At 43.3% G+C, this 21,144-nt stretch overlaps 1 protein-coding gene and 1 non-coding gene across 4 annotated transcripts in view; one reads left to right on the top strand and one right to left on the bottom strand.

Annotated features, from left to right (window-relative positions):
• hmcn1 (hemicentin 1) overlaps nt 1-21,144 on the top strand; it is a 75,612-nt gene that overhangs the window by 37,762 nt on the left and 16,706 nt on the right. For all 3 annotated transcript variants that reach the window (XM_034582744.1, XM_034582742.1, XM_034582743.1), the window contains exons 22-62: nt 555-720; nt 1,249-1,376; nt 2,230-2,481; nt 2,749-2,844; nt 3,066-3,260; nt 3,356-3,486; nt 4,874-5,021; nt 5,293-5,419; nt 5,531-5,685; nt 5,819-6,097; nt 6,917-7,198; nt 7,935-8,043; nt 8,128-8,297; nt 8,530-8,684; nt 9,064-9,187; nt 9,351-9,452; nt 10,323-10,499; nt 10,817-10,968; nt 11,116-11,239; nt 13,298-13,473; nt 13,714-13,810; nt 14,019-14,141; nt 14,226-14,381; nt 14,524-14,799; nt 14,911-15,078; nt 15,867-15,980; nt 16,418-16,504; nt 16,599-16,790; nt 16,900-17,073; nt 17,179-17,292; nt 17,466-17,611; nt 17,759-17,909; nt 18,130-18,327; nt 18,426-18,539; nt 18,629-18,816; nt 19,344-19,440; nt 19,566-19,727; nt 19,886-19,999; nt 20,084-20,286; nt 20,714-20,795; nt 20,884-21,015. In XM_034582744.1, the coding sequence (XP_034438635.1) occupies nt 555-720; nt 1,249-1,376; nt 2,230-2,481; nt 2,749-2,844; nt 3,066-3,260; nt 3,356-3,486; nt 4,874-5,021; nt 5,293-5,419; nt 5,531-5,685; nt 5,819-6,097; nt 6,917-7,198; nt 7,935-8,043; nt 8,128-8,297; nt 8,530-8,684; nt 9,064-9,187; nt 9,351-9,452; nt 10,323-10,499; nt 10,817-10,968; nt 11,116-11,239; nt 13,298-13,473; nt 13,714-13,810; nt 14,019-14,141; nt 14,226-14,381; nt 14,524-14,799; nt 14,911-15,078; nt 15,867-15,980; nt 16,418-16,504; nt 16,599-16,790; nt 16,900-17,073; nt 17,179-17,292; nt 17,466-17,611; nt 17,759-17,909; nt 18,130-18,327; nt 18,426-18,539; nt 18,629-18,816; nt 19,344-19,440; nt 19,566-19,727; nt 19,886-19,999; nt 20,084-20,286; nt 20,714-20,795; nt 20,884-21,015 (6,336 nt within the window). The remainder of the gene's footprint in view (nt 1-554; nt 721-1,248; nt 1,377-2,229; nt 2,482-2,748; nt 2,845-3,065; nt 3,261-3,355; nt 3,487-4,873; nt 5,022-5,292; nt 5,420-5,530; nt 5,686-5,818; nt 6,098-6,916; nt 7,199-7,934; nt 8,044-8,127; nt 8,298-8,529; nt 8,685-9,063; nt 9,188-9,350; nt 9,453-10,322; nt 10,500-10,816; nt 10,969-11,115; nt 11,240-13,297; nt 13,474-13,713; nt 13,811-14,018; nt 14,142-14,225; nt 14,382-14,523; nt 14,800-14,910; nt 15,079-15,866; nt 15,981-16,417; nt 16,505-16,598; nt 16,791-16,899; nt 17,074-17,178; nt 17,293-17,465; nt 17,612-17,758; nt 17,910-18,129; nt 18,328-18,425; nt 18,540-18,628; nt 18,817-19,343; nt 19,441-19,565; nt 19,728-19,885; nt 20,000-20,083; nt 20,287-20,713; nt 20,796-20,883; nt 21,016-21,144) is intronic.
• On the bottom strand, nt 7,564-7,645 carry trnas-aga. The gene has a single exon. It is a non-coding gene; the product is annotated as a tRNA-Ser (tRNA).

Below are 21,144 nucleotides of genomic sequence, written 5' to 3'. Positions count from 1 at the left end.
GCCAAAGCTAACGCCCGATCTCGCCATGTTAACGAAAGTGAAAACATGTCCGGATCTGATCTACTCCTAAATGTAATGGTTTCTTGCTGTGGTCATGCCCCACGCTCGCCTCAACATTTCATGGAACACGGTGTAGTAGATTTCGCATAATTGACAAACAAACAAAGATATGGGAATGAAAAGACAACAGCCTTGATGGGGATAATGAGTTATATGTACAATGTCATGTTAACAAATTATTAGTTAATTCATCCTGAGACATTTTGACAATGATCATCATGACTAGCATCTCAGGCTAATTTTATTGTACACCTAGAGCTAATTGAAATAAGCCGAACTTTTAGTTGAGGCATCATCACTCGCCTAATTGGACTAAAACAGTTTCACAATAATCACACCCTAATATTCTGAATCGGTTTCACCCTTTTTACCTGAAAACAAAATAAAATCATTCTTTCTGTCATCAACTGTCTACCTTGATACTAAATATTCACGTATAATGGTTTTTCTATAAATTGGAATAACGGTTTCTGTGTTTGTCTGCCCACATTCAGTCCGTCCTAGGACCAACGTCGATGGTGCTGGAGTCTCAGCAGAGCCGATGAGGATGTCGGTGATCGAGGGTGAAGATGTTGTTTTGCCATGTGAGGTCCACAGCGTCCCGCCTCCCACCATCAGCTGGGCCAAGGAGAGGCATCTCATCTCCCCTTTCTCTCCCAGGTAAACACGCACAAACATGGCCACACACAATGCTCAAGACTCCTCATATATTCATGAGATTGTTCATAAAATTTTCACTTTATTAACTCAGATATTGTTCCGCCACCATAATTCAAGCTGAGCCCCACCACAGACAAAAAGCTCTTGCTGGAGAACAGCAATACATTCATATTTTAAAGACCCTAAGAAAACCTCCATGCTGTTTTGATTGCTGTGCTCTGTGTCTGTCGACTGTTCATAACCTCGGGCTATAGTTTGTGGTTTTTATAAGATGACTGGGTAATCGTACTCCTCTCTGTGATCTGCTGCACCTACTGTGCGGCTGCCAAAGCAGCTGTAATTGTGGTTGATGGCAGATTAGACAGAATTATTATACAGAGTATTTTTTTACAGTCACAACTGAATAAGTCATTGTGTGTGTGCTTATTTTTCTTTAGCTTGCTTTGCAAGAACTACTGCTCCCATAAAACATCACTTTACAGTTTGTTTTCTCTCTGTGTGTGTGTGTGTGTGTGTGTGTTTTCCTAGGCACACTCAGCTTCCCTCTGGTTCTATGAAGATCTTGGAGAGCAGGGTGTCAGACAGTGGACTGTATGTGTGTGTTGCCTCCAACATCGCTGGAAACCTCACACAATCCGTTGCGCTGAGTGTTTTGGGTACGTTCATAAGATCCCAAACAGTAACACAGGCTCTGTTCATACCTGGTATTAACGTCCTGAGAGATGTGATCACAAGTTGACAGCTTTTAGTTCATCTGTTCACACCTGGCATTAAAAAGAGCCCTGAATGTTTCTCCTATGACCACTTCCTTCCCAGCACAAGCGAGCGAGAGAGAGAGACAAATAGAGAGAGAGAGAGAGAGAAAGAAAGATTTGACCAAATTAAGAAAAGTAGTGATCATTATGTGGTGGTCAGTGTTTATATTCCGGCCACAAACATATCAACATATGCTCACTGAGAAGCATAAAGATTCATTGTGAAATTGGGCCAGAGGACATCATATGTGACCGAGGACACATTTGTGTTCACACAGAGAAAAGAATGTGGCCACACCTCCTATTGTGGTCTGAGTGATCGGATCTCAAGACGGATGTAAGTGCGGTCACACCTGAACTTAGAGCTGTACACTAGTGATGGATCACTCAGGATGGATGTTGATAGAAGGTCTTAACGGGGTCATAGAGGCATTTCATAACGATATGATGATGGATCGCTGATCAGTGGTCAGAAGTGTGAGTTTTCCTCCTAATTTGAATGTTGGAACTCAGGTGTGTCTCAGGTGAATCGATCAATAATATATTTATATGTGAATATATTCAAACTACATTATGAAAGATATGATCAACTCGATCAAAGTTGCTGATTGGATCAATCCATTAGCTCTCCTTTGTTATATAAGTATTCATGGGTTACCACACACTATAGACACTAAAGTTCCTGTGTGATAGATGACAGGTACAGGTGAGGTGCTAAAATCTATTTAATCTAACCTTGTCCTCTGTCCTGCAGTGCCCCCTAGCATACAGGCTGGCCCGAGGGTAATAAAGGTCCAGCTGGGTCACCCTGTGGAGCTGCCCTGTGTGGTGCGAGGAGTTCCAGAGCCCACTCTGACCTGGACTAAGGGTGGTCAAGGTTATCCAGTGTCACACGATGGCAGCCTGGCACTGAGACATGTGGGACTGGATGATGAAGGAACGTACACATGCACAGCCACCAATACCGCAGGCAGAGACGAAGCTCGAGTTCAGCTTCTCGTGCAAGGTTGGTTTCAGTATCAGATTTGGTACAAATGTTTACTTGGTCTCAATAAGGAACTGATTAGATTTTAGTGGTCAAAGGTTAAGGTCATGGTGGCCTCATACAAATCTAGGAAAACTGAGAACTGAAACTGCACTGGTTGACAGAGGCATTCAACCACAGGTACAGTACGGTACAGTACACTACAATATGTGCAGTACAGTTGGTAGTTTTTTGAATGAAGATTTGCACAGCACAGCACCCGTACTCAGTGATTGTTTCTGATTTCAGTGCCCCCTGTGGTCGAGGTTCTGGAGCCGCCCTTCAATAGTCCCCTGCAGGAGAGAGTGGCAAACCAGCGTATCGCCTTCCCTTGTCCTGCAAAAGGTAAAGTAATCTTGTTCTTCCATATGATGAAGAAGAAGAAATTTCTTTATCCCATGTAGACACTCCCATTCCTGTTAAAACTAACATTTGGTGATATTAAGTAAGGGTTAGGGTTAGGGTTAGAAGTACTAATGTTCTGCTTTAAATACACAAAATACTTTCCTCACAGCTAATGCTTGATGTTTGCTATTCTATTTTCCCTGCTTTCTGTTCTCCTGCAGGTCTTCCCAAGCCAGTGATTCGTTGGTTGCGTAACGGCCAGGAGCTGACTGGTAACGAGCCTGGCGTGTCCATCCTGGAGGACGGCACACTGCTGATTATATCCTCTGTGTCCCCGCTGGACAACGGCGAGTACGTCTGTGCTGCTGTCAACGATGCTGGATCCACCGAGAGGAAATACCAGCTCAAAGTCAATGGTGATTGAACTGCTCATCGATTCATTCACCAAAAAATCCAGTGTTCCTCTAATGAACTGTTATATATAACACGATCACCTCTGAAACCTCCACAGTGCCCCCAGATTTTCTTGACAATGAAACGCCAGGCAACATGTCGGTGGTCCTGAACCAGCCGACCAGCTTGTTGTGTGACGTCAGAGGAAGTCCGACCCCTGTAATCACCTGGTACAAGGATGGGACTCTTGTAGGTGAAACCCCTCTGAACACGTTAATTTTTATTTTGCACAAAAACATTTAAAGCAACACTATGTAACTTTTACTGGAGAACGGCGCCCTCTGCAGCCACAAGGGGGATTAACTCTTATGGGCTCCAAGCGATCAAGTGGTTTTCTTGTAGAGAAAATCTATCTCTGACTGCGTTGTCCAACTCACTGAACTAAAAGAAAAAATGAACAGTCGATGTTACCCATGATCCCTGGGTTCCCTAAGCAGAAGACCTGCAGCTGTAAGAAAGGCACCAACTCTGTTTAGAATTCTTCATATTTAATAGTTTCCTGCCTATTATTGGTAAAAAATGCTGTTTTTTATTGACTTCTTTTTAACTTTTACACTTGAACCAGCTGGTTCAGATTCTGACGATTGAGGCTGTGACTATCAGTCAGTTCCACACTTCTTACAGGGGATGATACCCACTCCCCAAATTTACATAGAGCAGGAACAGAGATTCAGGGTGGGCAATGCAAATGAAACGGCTCCATTCTCACTGTTCCAAGTCATTGTGGCATTTAAATAATTTTGAAGCTGCTGTTTTAAGGTAAAAAAAGTTCTGTGTAATGCTTTAAAATGCACACACATAATCAAAGGAAAATTGTCCTTCATCTTTACAACTCTAAAAACGTACAGTATTTTCTGTTTTTGGACACCTCAGTAAAAGGTAAATACGCACATCAGAGACAAAGTCAGAGAGATTAAGTAACATGCTGCCTTATACTTTACATAACCTATACTTACGCTGCGGTCTAGTACTGTGAGTCATCTACATGGATAAAAGCAATGAGAGATTATCGTGACCTTTCCTTTTTATTTATTAGTGAAAGTTCTCATGAGTGAACATTGTCCAACAGAACAGACCAGAAACCACTGTGGATCCTGTGTGCGCATGTGTGTGTAACGGAGTTCCAAGGCCGGCCTCAGTGGCAATATGCTCAAAACCGTTATGACCAAATAATTATGATGAATTGATATGAGAGGAGGGAGGCTGCGCACATTTTGCTGTAACATCCCACTGACTTGGCTGCTCTCTGCTCCCTTGGCTGCCTTGTAAATTTTTTCCTGCGAGGCACAGATGGGAAAATCGGAGCGCTTACTTTATTCTGCTAATTACCAGTAATTTGAATCAAGATGCTCTGCTCCTTAAATGTTTCTGGCTCTGGGCAGCAGCTGAAAACGTTCCATGTTTTCTCCACTTCTCCAATGATTCCCAAACAGCTGTTGTTTTCAAATTCAGTCTGAATTAAAAACCTGCAGATTTTTTTAAGTCAGATCATTGCGGCCTCTTTGCATTTCCTAAAGTGTAACTTATGTTGTTTTTGCTTATGTATTTGATTTCATTTATTCACGTTGATTGACAGGTGCGGGCTAGTAGCTCCATCCAGCTTCTTGATATGGGGAAAACCCTGAGACTACTGAACGCAGCCACAGGGGACGCAGGCGGCTACAGCTGTAAAGCCATCAATATCGCTGGCAGCAAAGAGAAAGACTTCTTCCTGGATGTACTGGGTGAGGAATCTTCTATGGCAACGCCAAGAATTACAGAGAAAGAGCTCTGTGCAGAACTGTGGACTCAACTGAACTAAATTAACACTGTGTTAAAGGTTTAAACCATTTTAATACACAAGACCCTTGAGGAAAGTCTTGGACTGAAAAGTTGTGTTAAATGGTCTTTCTTGTGCAAGTGAAGACAGTGTTTGGTCGTCTCTTCTTCATCATACATGGATGATTTGCTTTCGCATTTTCTAATATGCAATGATTCTCTCCCTTCGTGCCACAGTCCCACCGACCATTGCAGGATCAGGTTCTCCTCGAGATGTGTCAGCCATTCTCAAACAGGAGATCAGTCTTGAGTGCAAGGTGCAGGGAGTGCCCTTACCCACAATCCAGTGGTACAAGGACAGGAAGTAAGTGCCAGCTAAAATTAATGAATAATCACATAAGATGGAACGGCTGGGTTATCAATTCCCTCTTCAACCATCCCTGTCCTTCTCATTTCTTTTTTATATTCTTGACAGACTGGTGTTTCTTGGTGATCCGAATCTGGAGGTCACCAACAGAGGTCAGGTTCTGAGGATAAAAAGTGCCCGTCTCGGGGACCAGGCCCGATACCAGTGTAGTGTCATGAACACGGCCGGGAAACAGTCCAAGGACTTCAACCTCAGTGTCTATGGTAAGTGTGTGTTTTGGCAAACCCAGAACAGTCAAGTGCTGTGTGCAAAGCGTTTTCTTAGAGTTGTATATCAGTATAAATATGTTCACATGACCAAATACAAAAAAGTGATGTTATCGTATGATTGTTCCAGTGCCCCCCACCATCAAAGGAGGTAACTCAACCACAGAGGTCACTGCCCTGCTGGCCATGGTGGTGACACTGGAGTGTGAAGCCCGTGGGGTGCCCCTCCCCGTCATCACCTGGTACCGAAACGGAGAGGCCATCCTGTCCAACCGCCAAGCTCAGTACGTGGAGCGAGGCCACTACCTGAAGATCCCTCGAGCACAGGCGTCAGACGCTGGTCTATACACCTGCAAGGTGACCAGTGTGGCTGGGAGTGCTGAGAAGGCCTATGAGCTGGATGTTTACTGTAAGAACTTGACATCTGACTCCTGATATCTACTCACATTTTCATTTCCAGTGCACTGCATGTCCGCTTTATTGCCATAATGGCCAGTTTGGAGATTACACCTCAACATATCTTCACTAAAAGGTCTCTGACTTTGCGCTGCTTCACTTTATTAGCATAACATTTGGCACATGTGATGTTCACATGTTTTGCTTGAAGGGATGAGCTACAACTGCATGATTGCACATGTGATATTGACTCTTGTAAAATTGTAAACTTAGCTCGGTGGATCTTTCATTTATCCATCTTCATTTCGTCCGACCCAATAACATCTATACTGATGCTTACAGCTCTGCAGAAATCTCACAAGTGTTACATTTATGTAGATAGATCATTTGTATAGACCCTGTAGCTGCAGAGGTATACACGCTATTTTCGAACAGAGGCCTGAGAAAATGCCTCGGGTATGAAGAGTTGAATCAGGTTTTCAACCTCTAAGAACCTCAGGCTCCTCTTGTCTCTATGGTTGAGACCCTTCTCATGTGCGTTGTTGAGCTCTGCAGCTTATTATTGTATAAAGCAGAGCTTTAAGGTATTTTCTTTCACTCACAATACATAGAGACATTTGCAGCAGTCGAGAATAATTTTAAACAGCTGCGGATATTTGGCAAACATGTTAATAGAAAAGATAATTTATCCGTGAGGACCACAAAAATGGATTTGAAGTATAAAGCAATTACACATGTTGTTGGCTGTTGAAGTATGAGATGCAAATGAGATATAAGTCAAGCAAAAAAGTCTGCCAAGCATGAACTCTGCTTTTGTTCTGTCTCCCCCCAGTGCCTCCTACCATAGCAGGTGGAGGTGACGGGCCCACTGAGAAGACAGTGATCCTCAGCAAGTCTCTGATTCTGGATTGTGAGGCTGGGGGACACCCTCCGCCCTCCCTCACGTGGCTGAAGGATGGAGTTCCTGTGCACGATGGTGAAAGCGTCCGCGTCCTCGAGCAGGGGAAGAAATTAGAAATCCTCTCTGCCACAGTCTCGAATTCGGGGCGCTACGTGTGCGTGGCCACGAGCATCGCTGGGGAAAAGGAGGTCAAGTACGACGTCAGAGTTTTAGGTAAGAAAACACACAAAAACATCTTTGAAAAGGAATAAGGCCATATAGTATATTGGCACTAATATGCACAGCACATTGTCACCATCACTAAAACACAAGGGGTGTAGAGCAGTTGTGTTAAAGAATGTTAACACAATGTTAAAGAAAGTGAAAAAGTAATAGCAGTATATATTTCTACCTCTAATTCTTTCACCACACTTTTTCTGTGCTACATTTAAAGGCTCAGAGTTTGTGTAGCTGCAGTGTCAGTAGTACCATCTGCAGTGCTTTCATTTCTGTGAGTGGGCCTAAAAGCCTCAACCACAGCCTGTCATGTGTGATTTATGCTTTAACAACCTCGTGTGACAGTTAAGAAAACATCGAACCGTTGTCGGCAGGATTCGAACCTGCGCGGGGAGACCCCAATGGATTTCTAGTCCATCGCCTTAACCACTCGGCCACGACAACATATGTAACCTGAGCCGATACTGACTTTTTCCGCTGAGGCAGTTGCGCAAAAACCACGTGTGCATTCCACATGGGAAAGCAACACGTGCTACTTCACTGTGGCCTTGCAGAGGACTTTTATCTCTTCTTTCGTCTTAACATAACAAAACACAAATAGTGGAAAAATAGCCCATAGTTTATTCTGACATGGTTTATGTGTTTTTAATCAAAATACAATCTATTTTAGAATTGAACACGCATTTATTGTGGTTTTCCAGAATCGAATTTACTGAAATATTCTCTCTCCCAGTTCCTCCCTTCCTTGATGGAGCTGATGACGTGACAGACAGCGCAGTGATACTCAACAGCCCTTTGGAGCTGGAGTGTGAAGCCACAGGAACGCCTCCACCTGTCATCACGTAAGATCTGCATCTCATGCATACACAGAGATAAACACACGTGAGTGCACACACAGATTCAGTGTAAAATTCTCAACTTTCCAGGTGGTATAAGGACGGAAAACCAGTCAGACAGAGGGAAGGCTTGCGGGTTGCTACCAGCGGTCGGCGGCTGATAGTGTCCCGCGCTCAGGTCTCTGACACAGCTCGTTTTCAGTGTGTGGCCACGAATGCAGCAGGGGAACATGAGCGGGACTTCAATGTGGTCGTACACGGTAAAACATTTCAATCTTTTGAATTGTTTTCTGGCAACAAATGATGAATAATCTCAATAGTTTTGCACATGTTCTTATTGTAATAAATGTGATTTATGCTTTAAACGCAACGCACAAGGACAATCCCACTTTGGGTAAATACTAATCTCTGCCTCTATGTAATTTCCATCTTCCTAATTAGCTGTTGTTAAGTGGTTGTAAGGAAATAAATCTATCATCTTCTGCTCTCCAGTTCCTCCATCCATCCGCACTACTGGGCCTGCAGAACGTTCGGTGGTTCTCCACAAGCCCGTCAGTCTGGAGTGCATCTCCAGTGGCATCCCTCCTCCAAGCATTACCTGGATTAAAGATGGACGGCCTGTCGACACAACACAGGAGCACCTAAAGGTTGCTTTTTTTTTACATTTTTATTTATTATTTATGTGAACCAGTCCTCTGACAGACGCTGTTTTCAGTTTTATCTTAAATTGAAAAAGAAGTGCTTTTTTTTTCAGCACGGACCAATGATTGGTTGCATGTTGACAAAAAAAGTTATATTTTCCAGCTGTAACCTTGAGACACAGGAAAACGTTTCTCTTCCAGAGACACTGACATTAAACTTTGCTCATCCTTTGTGTGTTTGTGTGTGTGTGTGTGTGTGTGTGTGTGTGTGTGTGTGTGTGTGTGTGTGTGTGTGTGTGTGTGTGTGTGTGTGTGTGTGTGTGTGTGTGTGTGTGTGTGTGTGTGTGTGTGTGTGTGTGTGTGTGTGTGTGTGTGTCTGTCACAGCTTGAGTCTGCAGGCAGGATACTGAAGGTCACAGAGGCGAGACTGGAGGATTCTGGGAGATACACCTGCCTGGCCACCAATGCAGCTGGTGAAGCCCAGCAGCACATTCGGCTCAGTGTCCATGGTAACGTGAAGATAAACACAGCACTCCCTCTGCACGTTTCCATCCCTCATCGCACAGTCATGTCATACATCTTCACTCTCGTTACTCTGTGACTAGGTGGAGACATGAGAATATCATCTAACAAATTGTTCTTCCTGTGTGTGTTTCTGTGCGTGTCCCTCAGAGGCTCCCTCTATCCCTTACTCTGGTGAGATCATCAACCAAACCATCGTGTCAGGCTTCCCCACTGAGCTCGAGTGCAAGGCCACAGGCAGCCCATTACCTGGTAAGACAGCTCACTAACGTCACCCCCCTCCTCCATCCCACTGCGCTCGCTCACAGGCTGCAGGGCGTAGTTCCCCCTGACCGCTGACTTGGACTTGGCACTTCTCCTTCTTTCCTTATCTTTAACCATTAGCAGAACAGCGGAAAATTGATCTCAGATGACTCCCTGCAGGCAACTTCTCTTCTTCCCACTGCCTTTCTTTCCAGTTGGATGCACAGTGTCCAAGTTGAGTGTAGATAACCAGTCCGCAGCATTCCCAGTAAACATTAGCACTTTTTTTCTTGGGATGTTTCTGCATTTTTACAGCAGCATTTCAATATTATTACAATCTTACATTTAAATAACATGTACGTGTAAATGTACGTCTTGTTTTCCAGCTACACATACTTAGCTTTGTCTCAATGATGATTTACCAATTACAACAAAAACATTAAAAATGACAGATAAGTAATAATCTTTCATTGTGCGCTCACACATTCCACAAGCTCGAATAGTTAATCAATGAATTGTATTTGTTCATGAATCACTGAATGATCTAATTGGTCAAAATACATCCGTCTGCTTTCTGCTTCTGTGTTAAAACCTCTCCAGACCTTTAGGGTCACCTGGCTTTGGTTTACTTACTTTTTTGATCATGAAAACAAAACATATTGAAGCAACTTTTGTTTTATATGCAACACATTTCTGCAACAAACGTCAACATCTAACATCTGCTCTTAAATACCCTGTTGATTTTTATTGAGTCATTGTTTTGTGTTTGTGCAGTTACTACCCTTAAACCATTATTCCATTGTCTAATGTTTATCTAAAAATAAATGTCGTTTCCATGTTTTTTTATGCAATGCACTTTCAAATACTGTTGTGCTTCAGCTATCACTTGGTACAAAGATGGTCGACCTCTGACCTCTGCCGCTGGGGTGACGATGCTGAAGCGTGGTCAGCTGCTGGAGATTGAACGGGCTCAGCTGTCTGATGCTGGGATATACAGATGTGTAGCGGTCAACCTGGCTGGAGTTGCTGAGATATCCCACAACCTGCAGGTGTTTGGTGGGTGACTCTTTCTTTTGTTCTTTTATACTTTTATACTTTTAACAAAAGTTTGTGCTTATCCAATAATACAATTATTGTTATTGAGCCATGACAACTGCCTTGACCTTTCTCGGACTGTTTTGGATTGTTTCCACTCTCATTTTTTTCTCACTATAAAAGATCATGTGTCAGGGAAATATTACCTTCTGGTGTCCCTCATGGAAGCTACTTCGGTCCTCTGCTTTTTCACCGTACATGCTTCCTATAGATCCTATAGATTCCTATAATATTCTACATTTATTTATGACCATTTCCTTCTGTCTCGTGCATTGCAGTTCCTCCGGTCATCTCCAGCCGGGGTGGTACAGTAACGGTAGTGGTGAATGAAGCTGCCAGGCTGGAGTGTGAGGCCACTGGTGTTCCTGTGCCCAGCCTCACATGGCTCAAAGATGGCAGCCCCGTGACAAGCGTATCACACGGCATACAGGTGCCCACAAAAGAATTAAGCAATTCATGTTTGAATGAAGCTCTAAGATATTTTTTGTGCCATGCAAACAATGCCATTGGTTTGTATTGTTTGTATTTAAGTCTGTACTGTCAGCAGGTCCCTGATCAGTGTCTGTCTCCCTCTCAGGTGCTGTCTGGTGGCAGAGTCCTGTCACTGAGCAGTGCACAGGTCAGTGATACAGGCAGATACGCATGTGTGGCCGTCAATGCTGGAGGAGAACAAAGCAGAGAGTACGACTTACGTGTTTATGGTGAGTAAATTTGTCAGTAGCTGTTACATACATTTAATTTGCTGTACATATATAATATACGTGTACATACAGCAACATACTTAATGGTCACTCCTAGTAATTTATATATTAGGGTTAATCTGTGGATTTCAAACAAACTTAGTCACCTATTTTTAGTAATGTTGTGTCACACTGCACTAGAATCATCAATGTTTTACCACAGCAATGGGAGTTGTATGAAAAACAGAATTAGTTTAAAGAGTTTAAATTCAATGTGGAAATATATATTTTATCATCATTGTGAACCACAGTTTAAATAAAATGCTGCACTACGATATGGTAATGTAGTAAATAGGATAAAAAGTGGTAAAAAATATCTGATGAAAGCTTTGAAATGAACTTAAAGGCAGTAAAATCTCTGGATTTACAGCTTCTTGGCAGACACTGGTTCCTCTCCTCAGGACAAAACCGTTCTGTTTAATGTTTTTTCCTTGTTCCACTTTTTGTTTTATTGACTAATGGCTATTGCCAACTGTAGTATGTCTGTCAACAGATCACCAGATCCAGCAGGAAAGATTAAAAGACTGAAAAAAAAGGAAACAGGCCTTGAGCAAAACACGTGCACGCAGAGGAAGTGTGATTTGACTGAGTTTAGCATTTCAATAAACCTTGTCAGGTTCGTGCACAGAGCTGAGCTTGATGGCAAATCACTTGTTATACAAGTAAAAAAAAAAAAAGCTAATGTCGCTGAGGAAATGGGAGACAAGTAGTTTACATATACGCAGCACTAAGCAGAATACAAACATCTTCATGACGTGCATTTCCTCAGAGACATCAAAAGGAGCTTGTCCAGAGAAATAAAGGCAGATTTGTTGAGGTAATTGCTTCCATTCTCCAGCAGCTTCCTGTGTCTGGCCAGATCCTGAGCTGAGGGCCTGTTTCTGTCCGTCCCCAATGACTTGTGCTCTGTAGGTCCAGTAGCTATAATGCAGAGGAAATTAGCTGGCGGTTATTTTGTAAACCAGACCAGATTAATCCGAAGTGGTTATATTATATTAAGTATATGTCATATTTAAGGAGTTCAGACATGGTCTGACTCAGGGTAAAGACGTCCAAACACTTCCCATGTTGTGAGTTCACTTTTTCTCATGCTTTGCTTCCATTTGGTTTAGAGCCGTGTGTTTTGGTTCCAGAAAAGTTGAGGGCCAAAAGCAAATCATATCCACCGCTCCCTCAAATTCTGGAAAATCTAGTTAAGCAGTGTCAGTAACGCTCATATTTAGCTGTGATGATACTTGGATTCTTCACAGGGGAGAAAAAGGATTCTGATGGGATGTTCTACGCTCATTATGCATCTCAATGCATGTTAGCAATTTCCCCAGAGGTTAGGTTTCATGGACTTCTTGGAAAAGACGCCACTCTGATTGTTAGCACCACAAACAAATGTTGAAATGGTTTAATGTTGCTGTCATAGCCCCAGATAGAATTAGTGCTTAAAGAGCACCAGATGACACAGACTTAGCATCTCAGGAAGCAATTATTCTTTTCACTTATGAGGTAATATGAAGAGTGTGCAGCATTTAGAGGGGCTTAGTGAGCCAACTCACCAAGTCAATTAATGTCAAAGAGCATCTAAGTAGAGAATGAATGTGTGCGTCAATGTAAGAGGATAGAATCTGCAGAGCAAGAAACGGCCGATATGAGCCTTTCGAAGACGTATTGGAGTTTATGACTATGAGTAAATGAAAAGATGTGCATTTACTTTTTACATAAAAAGATTTATGTTTATTTTCTTCTTCAAGCTCCAGACATTTGGTTTTATTTGTGTTTTATTGATAATTATTGATTTATTTGTGTTTTATAAGTTTATGGTTCAAGACAAGGGTTTGATAATGACACCTGAGGAATCATTGACATTTTTTAATATGTATCAGCCTATATATCAGATTCTGAAATGTTTTTACTCCCAAATACCAGTATCAGCATCGCGCCCCCCCAAAAACAAATATCCAAGCTGGTCGGGCTCTAATAATCGGTCATGGAAACACTGTCAGTAGCTTGTCTCCATGTCTGCCACAGTGCCACCGAACATCAAGGGTGAAGAGGTGAATGCCACAGTGATGCTCGGCCGTCCGGTGGAGCTGCAGTGCCAGAGCGACGCCATCCCTCCACCGACTCTCTCCTGGCGCAAAGATGGCCGCCCGCTGTTCAGGAAACCCGGACTGACGGTTTTGTCGGATGGAAGTTTGCTCAAGGTACCGTCAGAGTTAAGAGATGATAAAGTGGTAGATTGAATCTGACTTTGTAAGAGAAAATGTGTGAGTGTGAGTCTTGATGCAGCCTCAAGTTCTCTCGTCAGTGAAGTTTTTGTGGTTCCTCCTATTTTAAAATTTGTTTTACAATTTACCTCCATTTTAAAAATGAATATACAGTTTATTGTTCTTTGAGTGTGTTGTTAATAAACCTCTTGATTTGTGTATGAATCTGTCTGTTAGGTGGATAGTGCCCAGGTGCAGGATTCAGGCAGGTATACCTGTGAAGCCACCAATGTTGCTGGAAAAACCGAGAAGAACTATAACCTCAATGTTTGGGGTGAGTTTGCAAAGATGGTTCTTGATTTTCACAAAAAGAACATTATCATAAAGTCCTTCATCTGTTCCTGGTCATTTCACTGTTTTTTTATTTTAAAGAAGATGTAAATTAGTGTAAATGTGTTTTGCAGTATGCATTTATTTTAAGCCCAACTCTATGTTTGACTGAGATGTGTGCGCCTCCCTTTGGTGTCGTCCTGTTATTACAGTTTCTCCCAGTATCCGCGGCTCAGAGGAGGTGTCTCATCTCACAGTGGTTGAAGGAAGTCTCATCACTCTGGTGTGTGAGTCCAGCGGCATCCCACCTCCGAGTCTTACCTGGAGAAAAGATGGTACGTTTTGTGTGTGTGTGTGTGTTTGTGTGTGTTCGGATGAAAAAGAAACACTTAAGATGATAAGTCTCGTCTTGGTTCCAGGTTCTGAGCTCAAGTCGGATCAGCGGCTCAGAGTTTTGTCCGGAGGTCGTCAGCTGCACATCTCCAGTGCTGAGAGGACCGATGCGGCCTCTTACACCTGCACGGCCTCCAGTGCAGCCGGCACCACGTCCAAGGAGTACAGTCTGCAGGTTTATGGTATGTATAGATATACAGGCATACAGTTTATGCAGCACTAGAGTTAAAAGTTATACAATTTGAAATAACGTGGTACCCTTGACAATTTTGGAATCTGTTGAAGGAAGCATATGCCCCAACTCACCCGCTTTCCCCCCTTCAGTCCGCCCATCCATCCAACATGGTGACAACGATGATGTCACCGTGACAAAGGGAGGGGATGTGACTTTGCAGTGTGCTGCGGAGGGCGTGCCACGACCAGCAGTCACGTGGCTGAAAGACGGGCGGCCTATCACAGGCCAGCATGGCGCAAAGGTCCTGAATGAAGGACGGCTGCTGCAGATTAAAGACGCTAAGGTGTCGGACACAGGGCGCTACACCTGCATCGCTGTGAATGTGGCAGGGCAGGCTGACAGCAAGTATGACATCAGTGTACATGGTATGAATCATCAAGTTTTTATTTTAATCATTAGAGTACACTTTAACTCCATGTAGAAAGCTTGGCTTTTCCTTTTTGTCCCTTTCTCTTATTCCCTCTCCTCTTTTTCAGTCCCACCAAGTATAATCGGTCAGGTGCAGTTTCCAGAAAATGTGACAGTTGTTGTGAAGAACCCAGTCGCTCTGAACTGCGAGGCCGCTGGGATCCCTCTCCCTGCCATTTCTTGGCTGAAGGATGGTCGGCCAATCAAAGCTACCAGCTCAGTGCGCATCCTTTCAGGTGAGTTCCCACTGGACTCTCTCTGAAATTGTGGAGAAAAAAAACTTTTTATTTTTATTTCAGATTTCTTCAAAGATCAAGGAAATCCTTTCTTAGTTTTGAAGAAACACACTGAGGCACATTTTCAAAGCAGTAACTGGAACTGTTTCGCTCCCGGCTCGGTTTCATGGACACAGGCAGATGCAATACATCAGCAGTAATAAGCAGTAATGGGATCATTGCTCGTGGGGCCGAACTCAGACAGATCTGTGAGAGAAGACAAACAGGAGCAATTGCTCTGAATTGATGTTTGACAAGATCCATGAGGTGCTTCCAAACTAAACCGTGGCCCCTGAACTTTAGCCTACTACTTAAATTACATGTGCAGAACTACACGCATCACTCTGCCAAGTTGTTGCATTTGCTTTTTGACTTGTCTCCATTTTGTACATGAGCTTATGACAATGGGGAATGTTTGCAAATCAAATAAGTTCCATGAGTCAAAGTTTATCAGTCTGATTAAAACAAGCTGTTGAAGGTTTCCACAAACACGTTTAATTTTGAATCTCATTAAACTGGTTTGCAAATGTTTTAACAGCTGTGAGCCTGAGCGTCCAAATTCTTCCTCCTTACTGATCCTGGTTTTCAGAGAAGGGTGATTTACTCTCAACGAGCTTAAACTGATGTTAACACATCATCTGGATGTTTTTCTTTTGAGAAGAAGGGGCAGGTTTTTGCGGACATTGTCTTTGAATACATTCCACGGTGACGGCAGATTGATGATCATATTTGGCCTGTTTTTCCTCTAGGAGGACGAAGCCTGCGTCTAATGCATGCTGCAGTAGAGGATGCTGGGAGATACACCTGCATCGTGTCCAACAGTGCCGGGGAGGAGAGGAAGAACTTTGACATCGACATACTTGGTAAAGAGAAATCGTAAATGTCTCGTATCGTTGCTTTTACTTTGACGGCTTGAGGCTGTGTGAAAATTAAAGTCACTGAACATATACAAATCTGTAAGTTGTTTATGTTTAGGTCCCTTCAATTTCATTTAAAGAAACACTTTTTTTACCTTAAAATAGGAGCTTCAGAATGAGTTTGATGGATCACTGACTTGAAATGATTCTTCTTTCATTCCCACTCTTCAACCTAGAAGTAGAAATCTTTCAAAATCAGCGTTAATCATCAATATCCAGCCAGAAAACTTTTAAATCATCAAGAATTTTAAATGTATGGCTGCAGAGGGCACTGTTGTTCAGTAAAAGTTACATAGTGTTGCTTTAACATCAACCTGAAGAGACGTGATGAACCGTGAAAGAGAGAGAGAACAATTTAATTGATTTTTAGTCTGATTCAACAGTTCCACCGAGCATTGTGAGCGAGGGAAGTGTGGTGGATACAAAGGTCAAGGAGAAGCACAACATAACTCTCACCTGTGAGGCATCAGGTAAGTGATGTACACTCTATATATAAATAGACTCATATAATTACAGATAATCTATATGTCACTGTTGTGTTAACATCCGTTAATGATTTTGCAGGTAATCCTGTTCCAGAGATCAAATGGCTGAAGGACGGACAGACTCTGGTGCCTGACAGACGCCACCAAGTTTTGTCTCACGGTCGTTTCCTCCAAATCTCTGGTGCCCAAGTGTCAGACACTGGCAGGTACAGCTGCCTGGCATCGAACAGCGCAGGAGATCGAAGCCGGCATTTCCACCTCAATGTCCTGGGTACAAAGACGACTCTTTAAATCCATTTGGAAATGTTTCATAAATCGATCTGATTATTTGAGATGGATTACAGCTACGTTCTTAATTTGATTGGTTGTGTTCCCGTCAGTTTCTCCCACCATTGCTGGGTCGGGTCCTGATGGTTCTACAGAGGAGGTGACGGTGACTTTGAGCAGCCCCACCTCTCTCGTGTGTGAAGTCCAGTCCTACCCAGCCGCCCTCATCACCTGGCTCAAAGACGGCACTCTGTTCGAGTCCAGTCGCAACGTTCGAGTGCTTCCAGGTTTGAGACCACACACATTTATAGAGTCAAAATGAAGAGAGTAGAATAAAATGGAATAGCATCGTTCTGTGTGGCGTTTGTCATTCATCGCTCGTACTTTCACAGGTGGGCGAACTCTGCAGATTCTTAATGCTAAAGAAGAGGATGCTGGGAGGTACACCTGTGTGGCCACTAATGAGGCTGGAGAGACGCTGAAGCACTATGAGGTCAAAGTTTATGGTGAGATAATTTGAGAGAATCCTTTACTCAGTATTTAGAACTGATGATATTCGGGTCGTCAAAGGTCACAGTGAGTGAATGGCATCCACCTGCAGGATGGTTATCGCAGTGATGTAATGTTTTTACCTATAATTTTTGACTTTATTTCTAACTGTTTACTGTTTTCATTCCAGTTCCCCCACAGATCAATAAAAATGATATCCCAGGGGAAGGACTGACCCCCAAAGAGGTCAAGATCAAGGTCAACAGCACGTTGACCCTGGAGTGTGCAGCTGAGGCCTTTCCTGCTCCAGCACTGCAGTGGTACAAGGACGGACAGGTAGATATTCCGCCTCCTGTGTCTATGGAGCCTTTCCAATATTCTGAAATGAATCTGCGACATATAGGACATATTATATTATACAAATAAAGTAAGTATTTATACAGCATTTTGATTCTCTCCCTTAATGCCTCTTTTTCTCTTCAGATCTTGCGGCCAGACAACCATGTGTCCATTACAACCAACGGTCGTATTGTTCAGATCAAACACGCTCAGGTGTCGGACACTGGGCGCTACACCTGCGTGGCCACTAACATCGCTGGAGAGGATGAGAAGGACTTTGATGTAAATATACAAGGTGAACTGGGTTGACTGATGCAAATGTTTTAACTGAGACTCTTTGTGCATTTCATGGGCTAAACGAGTGTCCCTGTGTTTTTATTTGTCCTTTTTAAAATTGTAAAAGAATACCATTGATTTAATAGTTTGAGATAAATGCAGAACCATGTGTGTTTCCAACCAAACTGTGGAATGAAATGTCCAAAAAGAAGGGTTTGAATATCTTTCCTCTTTTTCAGTTCCACCTAATTTCAACAGGCCTGGTGGAGTCGGTGACACCACGTCTCCCCCAGGCTTCGGAGGGGACGCTCGGGATGTGATACTCAACAATCCCATCTCTCTGTACTGTGAGACCAACGCCGTCCCTCCTCCCACTCTTACCTGGTACAAAGATGGACACCTGCTGACCTCGGGTGAGAAAGTTCTGATCATGCCAGGTGAGACACAGAAAGAAAACAGAATGAAAGCGAGGGAGCGAGAGAGAGAGAGAGAGAGAGGAAGAGTTCATGCAATGATTTTACTGTTTTACTCTCAGGCGGCCGAGTGTTACAGATTCCCAGGGCCCAGGCAGAAGATACAGGCAGATACACGTGTGTGGCTGTGAACGAAGCAGGAGAAGACTCCATTCAGTACGATGTTAGAGTATTATGTGAGTGAAAGTACTCAAAGTATCAGTAGGTGTATCAGAATATTAGTTTAATTCATTGTCGCTCATTGTGTATTTGTACGTTGCACCAGTGCCTCCGTCCATACGTGGAGCGGACAGCGACTTGCCCGATGAGGTCACGGTCCTGGTCAACAAAACCACCCAACTGGAGTGTTACGTGGATGGAAACCCCGCCCCCAAGATCACCTGGTTGAAGGACAACCAGCCAATCAGCTCTGATAGTTCACACAGGATCTTATCCAATGGGAGAACACTTCAGGTAACGACCAGGAAGCACAGTCAATAAACTGTTTGGGCATTCAAGTGAAATTTGTCCTAATGTTCCCATTGCCTATAAACTGCAGGATTTAGTAATTACACAGAAACTTCTGACACTTTTAGCTGCATATGAAATAAACTCTGAAGTATCAATAATGTGGTCAAATCTGTGCTGATGTTAGTATTTGTTTAACTGTGAGGTTGCTATGGTTTTGTTAACGTTTACTGAGCAACAGCGCCCCCTGTAGCCACACGTGGTGATAGATTCTGTTGGCCTCTGTGTCTGAGATGTCAAGTAGTTTTCATGTAGAGGAAAAACTGAATGGTGGATATTACCCAAACAAATCCACCAAACTCTATTTACATTTCTTCATATTTTGAAGGTTTCCTCACTGTATAAACATCAGTGAACCATCAAACTAATTATGAAGCTGTTATTTAAAGGTAAAAGTGAGTGTTGCTCTAACTCTTAGATGCACATCACGCACAGTGGATGTGTATTCTTACTCAGTATTGTCCATCTTTCAGGTGTTTGCTGTTCAGGTATCGGACACAGGACGATACGTGTGTGTGGCTGATAATGTGGCTGGAAGTGCAGAAAAATCCTTTAACCTCAATGTTCATGGTGAGTCACATGGACTTTCTGAATACTTCATTAAATCTGCAAAGATTAACTCTTTTACTGCTCTTATAAGATATCTGTAAAATTACCATTTGCTACTCTGAGTGTTTGTTCTTTTTTCCTTTCAGTGCCTCCCACCATTATCGACCTGAGTCCTGAGAACGTGACGGTGGTGGTGAACAACTTTGTGTCTCTCTCTTGTGAAGCTACTGGTTTCCCACCTCCCACACTGAGCTGGCTGAATGACAGGGGCCCCATTCAAGGCAACACCAATGCACTCATCATGCCAGGTACTGGAAGCTCGGAATAATCTACAACTACAGGGTCACATTTAAAATAACATACATTCAGCAGTGGGAAAAAGCCATATTGCGGTAAAAGGATAATCAGTGCAAACATCAGTTGATTCTTAACATGTGTGTGTGTGTGTGTCTGTTTGTGTCCCCAGGTGGTCGTACGCTGCAGATTCTAAAAGCAAAAGTATCTGATGCAGGAAAGTTCAGCTGTGTGGCTATGAACGCAGCAGGAGAGGCTTACAAACACATCTATCTCACTGTGTTCGGTCAGTCTACGTCCACACCGAGTGCCCGACTTCAGCCTCTAGTTTTACCAGCTAATATATTTTCCTCTCTCCTCATCCTTCCAGTTCCTCCCAGTATCCGCGACAGCAACGGGGACTCTCCTGTGGTGGTGAACGTGCTTGTAGGGAAATCTGTCACCCTGGAGTGCGAGTCCAACGCCGTGCCTCCTCCCACCATCACCTGGTACAAGAACGGCAGGGCGGTGACGGAGTCGGCCAACCTGCGCATCCTGGCCGAGGGGCAGATGCTGCAAATCAAAGGCTCAGAGGTGAGACGTGAGGGGACGCCATGATGTCTGCTCCATGTTGTTATCATACCTCTGCTCCGGTGACAGCTAGTGACTGGAGGCATTATGTCTTCAGGTTTTCTTTCCATCCATACGTCCGTCAAAGTTTTGTGAAGAACGCCAAGAAGGGAAGTTCTTCAAATTTGGTGCACACATTCAGTGACATCATATTATTGTGAATGCAATATGTCAGGAACACCTGGAGGGACTGAACCTGCTGTTTTCGACAGAGTCACACAACCTCAGCATCAAGAGCGTGGTCAATTCCGTAAAACAGATTAAATGACTCGTCTCCATGCAAGGATTTTCTTTTCCTAGCTTATACTGATTTCCTCTATGTTTGTACATATTGTTTAATTTTCTTTTTCTTATGTTTTCATCTGCCTCCTGTGTCTCCTTTGTTCTCCAGGTGTCTGATACTGGACAATATGTGTGCAAGGCCACCAATGTTGCTGGTCAGGTGGACAAGAACTTCCACTTGAATATTTATGGTAACTTATTCTAGATTTAAAACACACATTTAAAACAGTGTTTAACCCTTTTAACAATATTAAAGAGGGGATTTCTCTCTCTCTGAAGTGCCTCCCAGTATCGATGGCCCAGGGGAGGAGAATGTGGTGGAAACTATCAGTAACCCAGTCACGTTCTCCTGTGATGCTACTGGTATCCCTCCTCCCAGTCTCACCTGGATGAAGAATGGACGACCCATAGGTATGTCTGCATTATTGTGGTTCAGACATGGACAGTAGGTTTCTGTCAATCACAACGATATAAAACAGTTTTATCATCTGATGATCTGATGTCCTCCTGGGAAAGGTGATTTATGACTATCTTTGTCCA

The sequence above is a fragment of the Hippoglossus hippoglossus genome, chromosome 4 (assembly GCF_009819705.1).
Source record: "Hippoglossus hippoglossus isolate fHipHip1 chromosome 4, fHipHip1.pri, whole genome shotgun sequence".
Classification (NCBI taxonomy): domain Eukaryota; kingdom Metazoa; phylum Chordata; class Actinopteri; order Pleuronectiformes; family Pleuronectidae; genus Hippoglossus; species Hippoglossus hippoglossus.
Note: the sequence above shows the minus strand (reverse complement) of the source record. Positions and strands in the feature narration are given on the sequence as shown.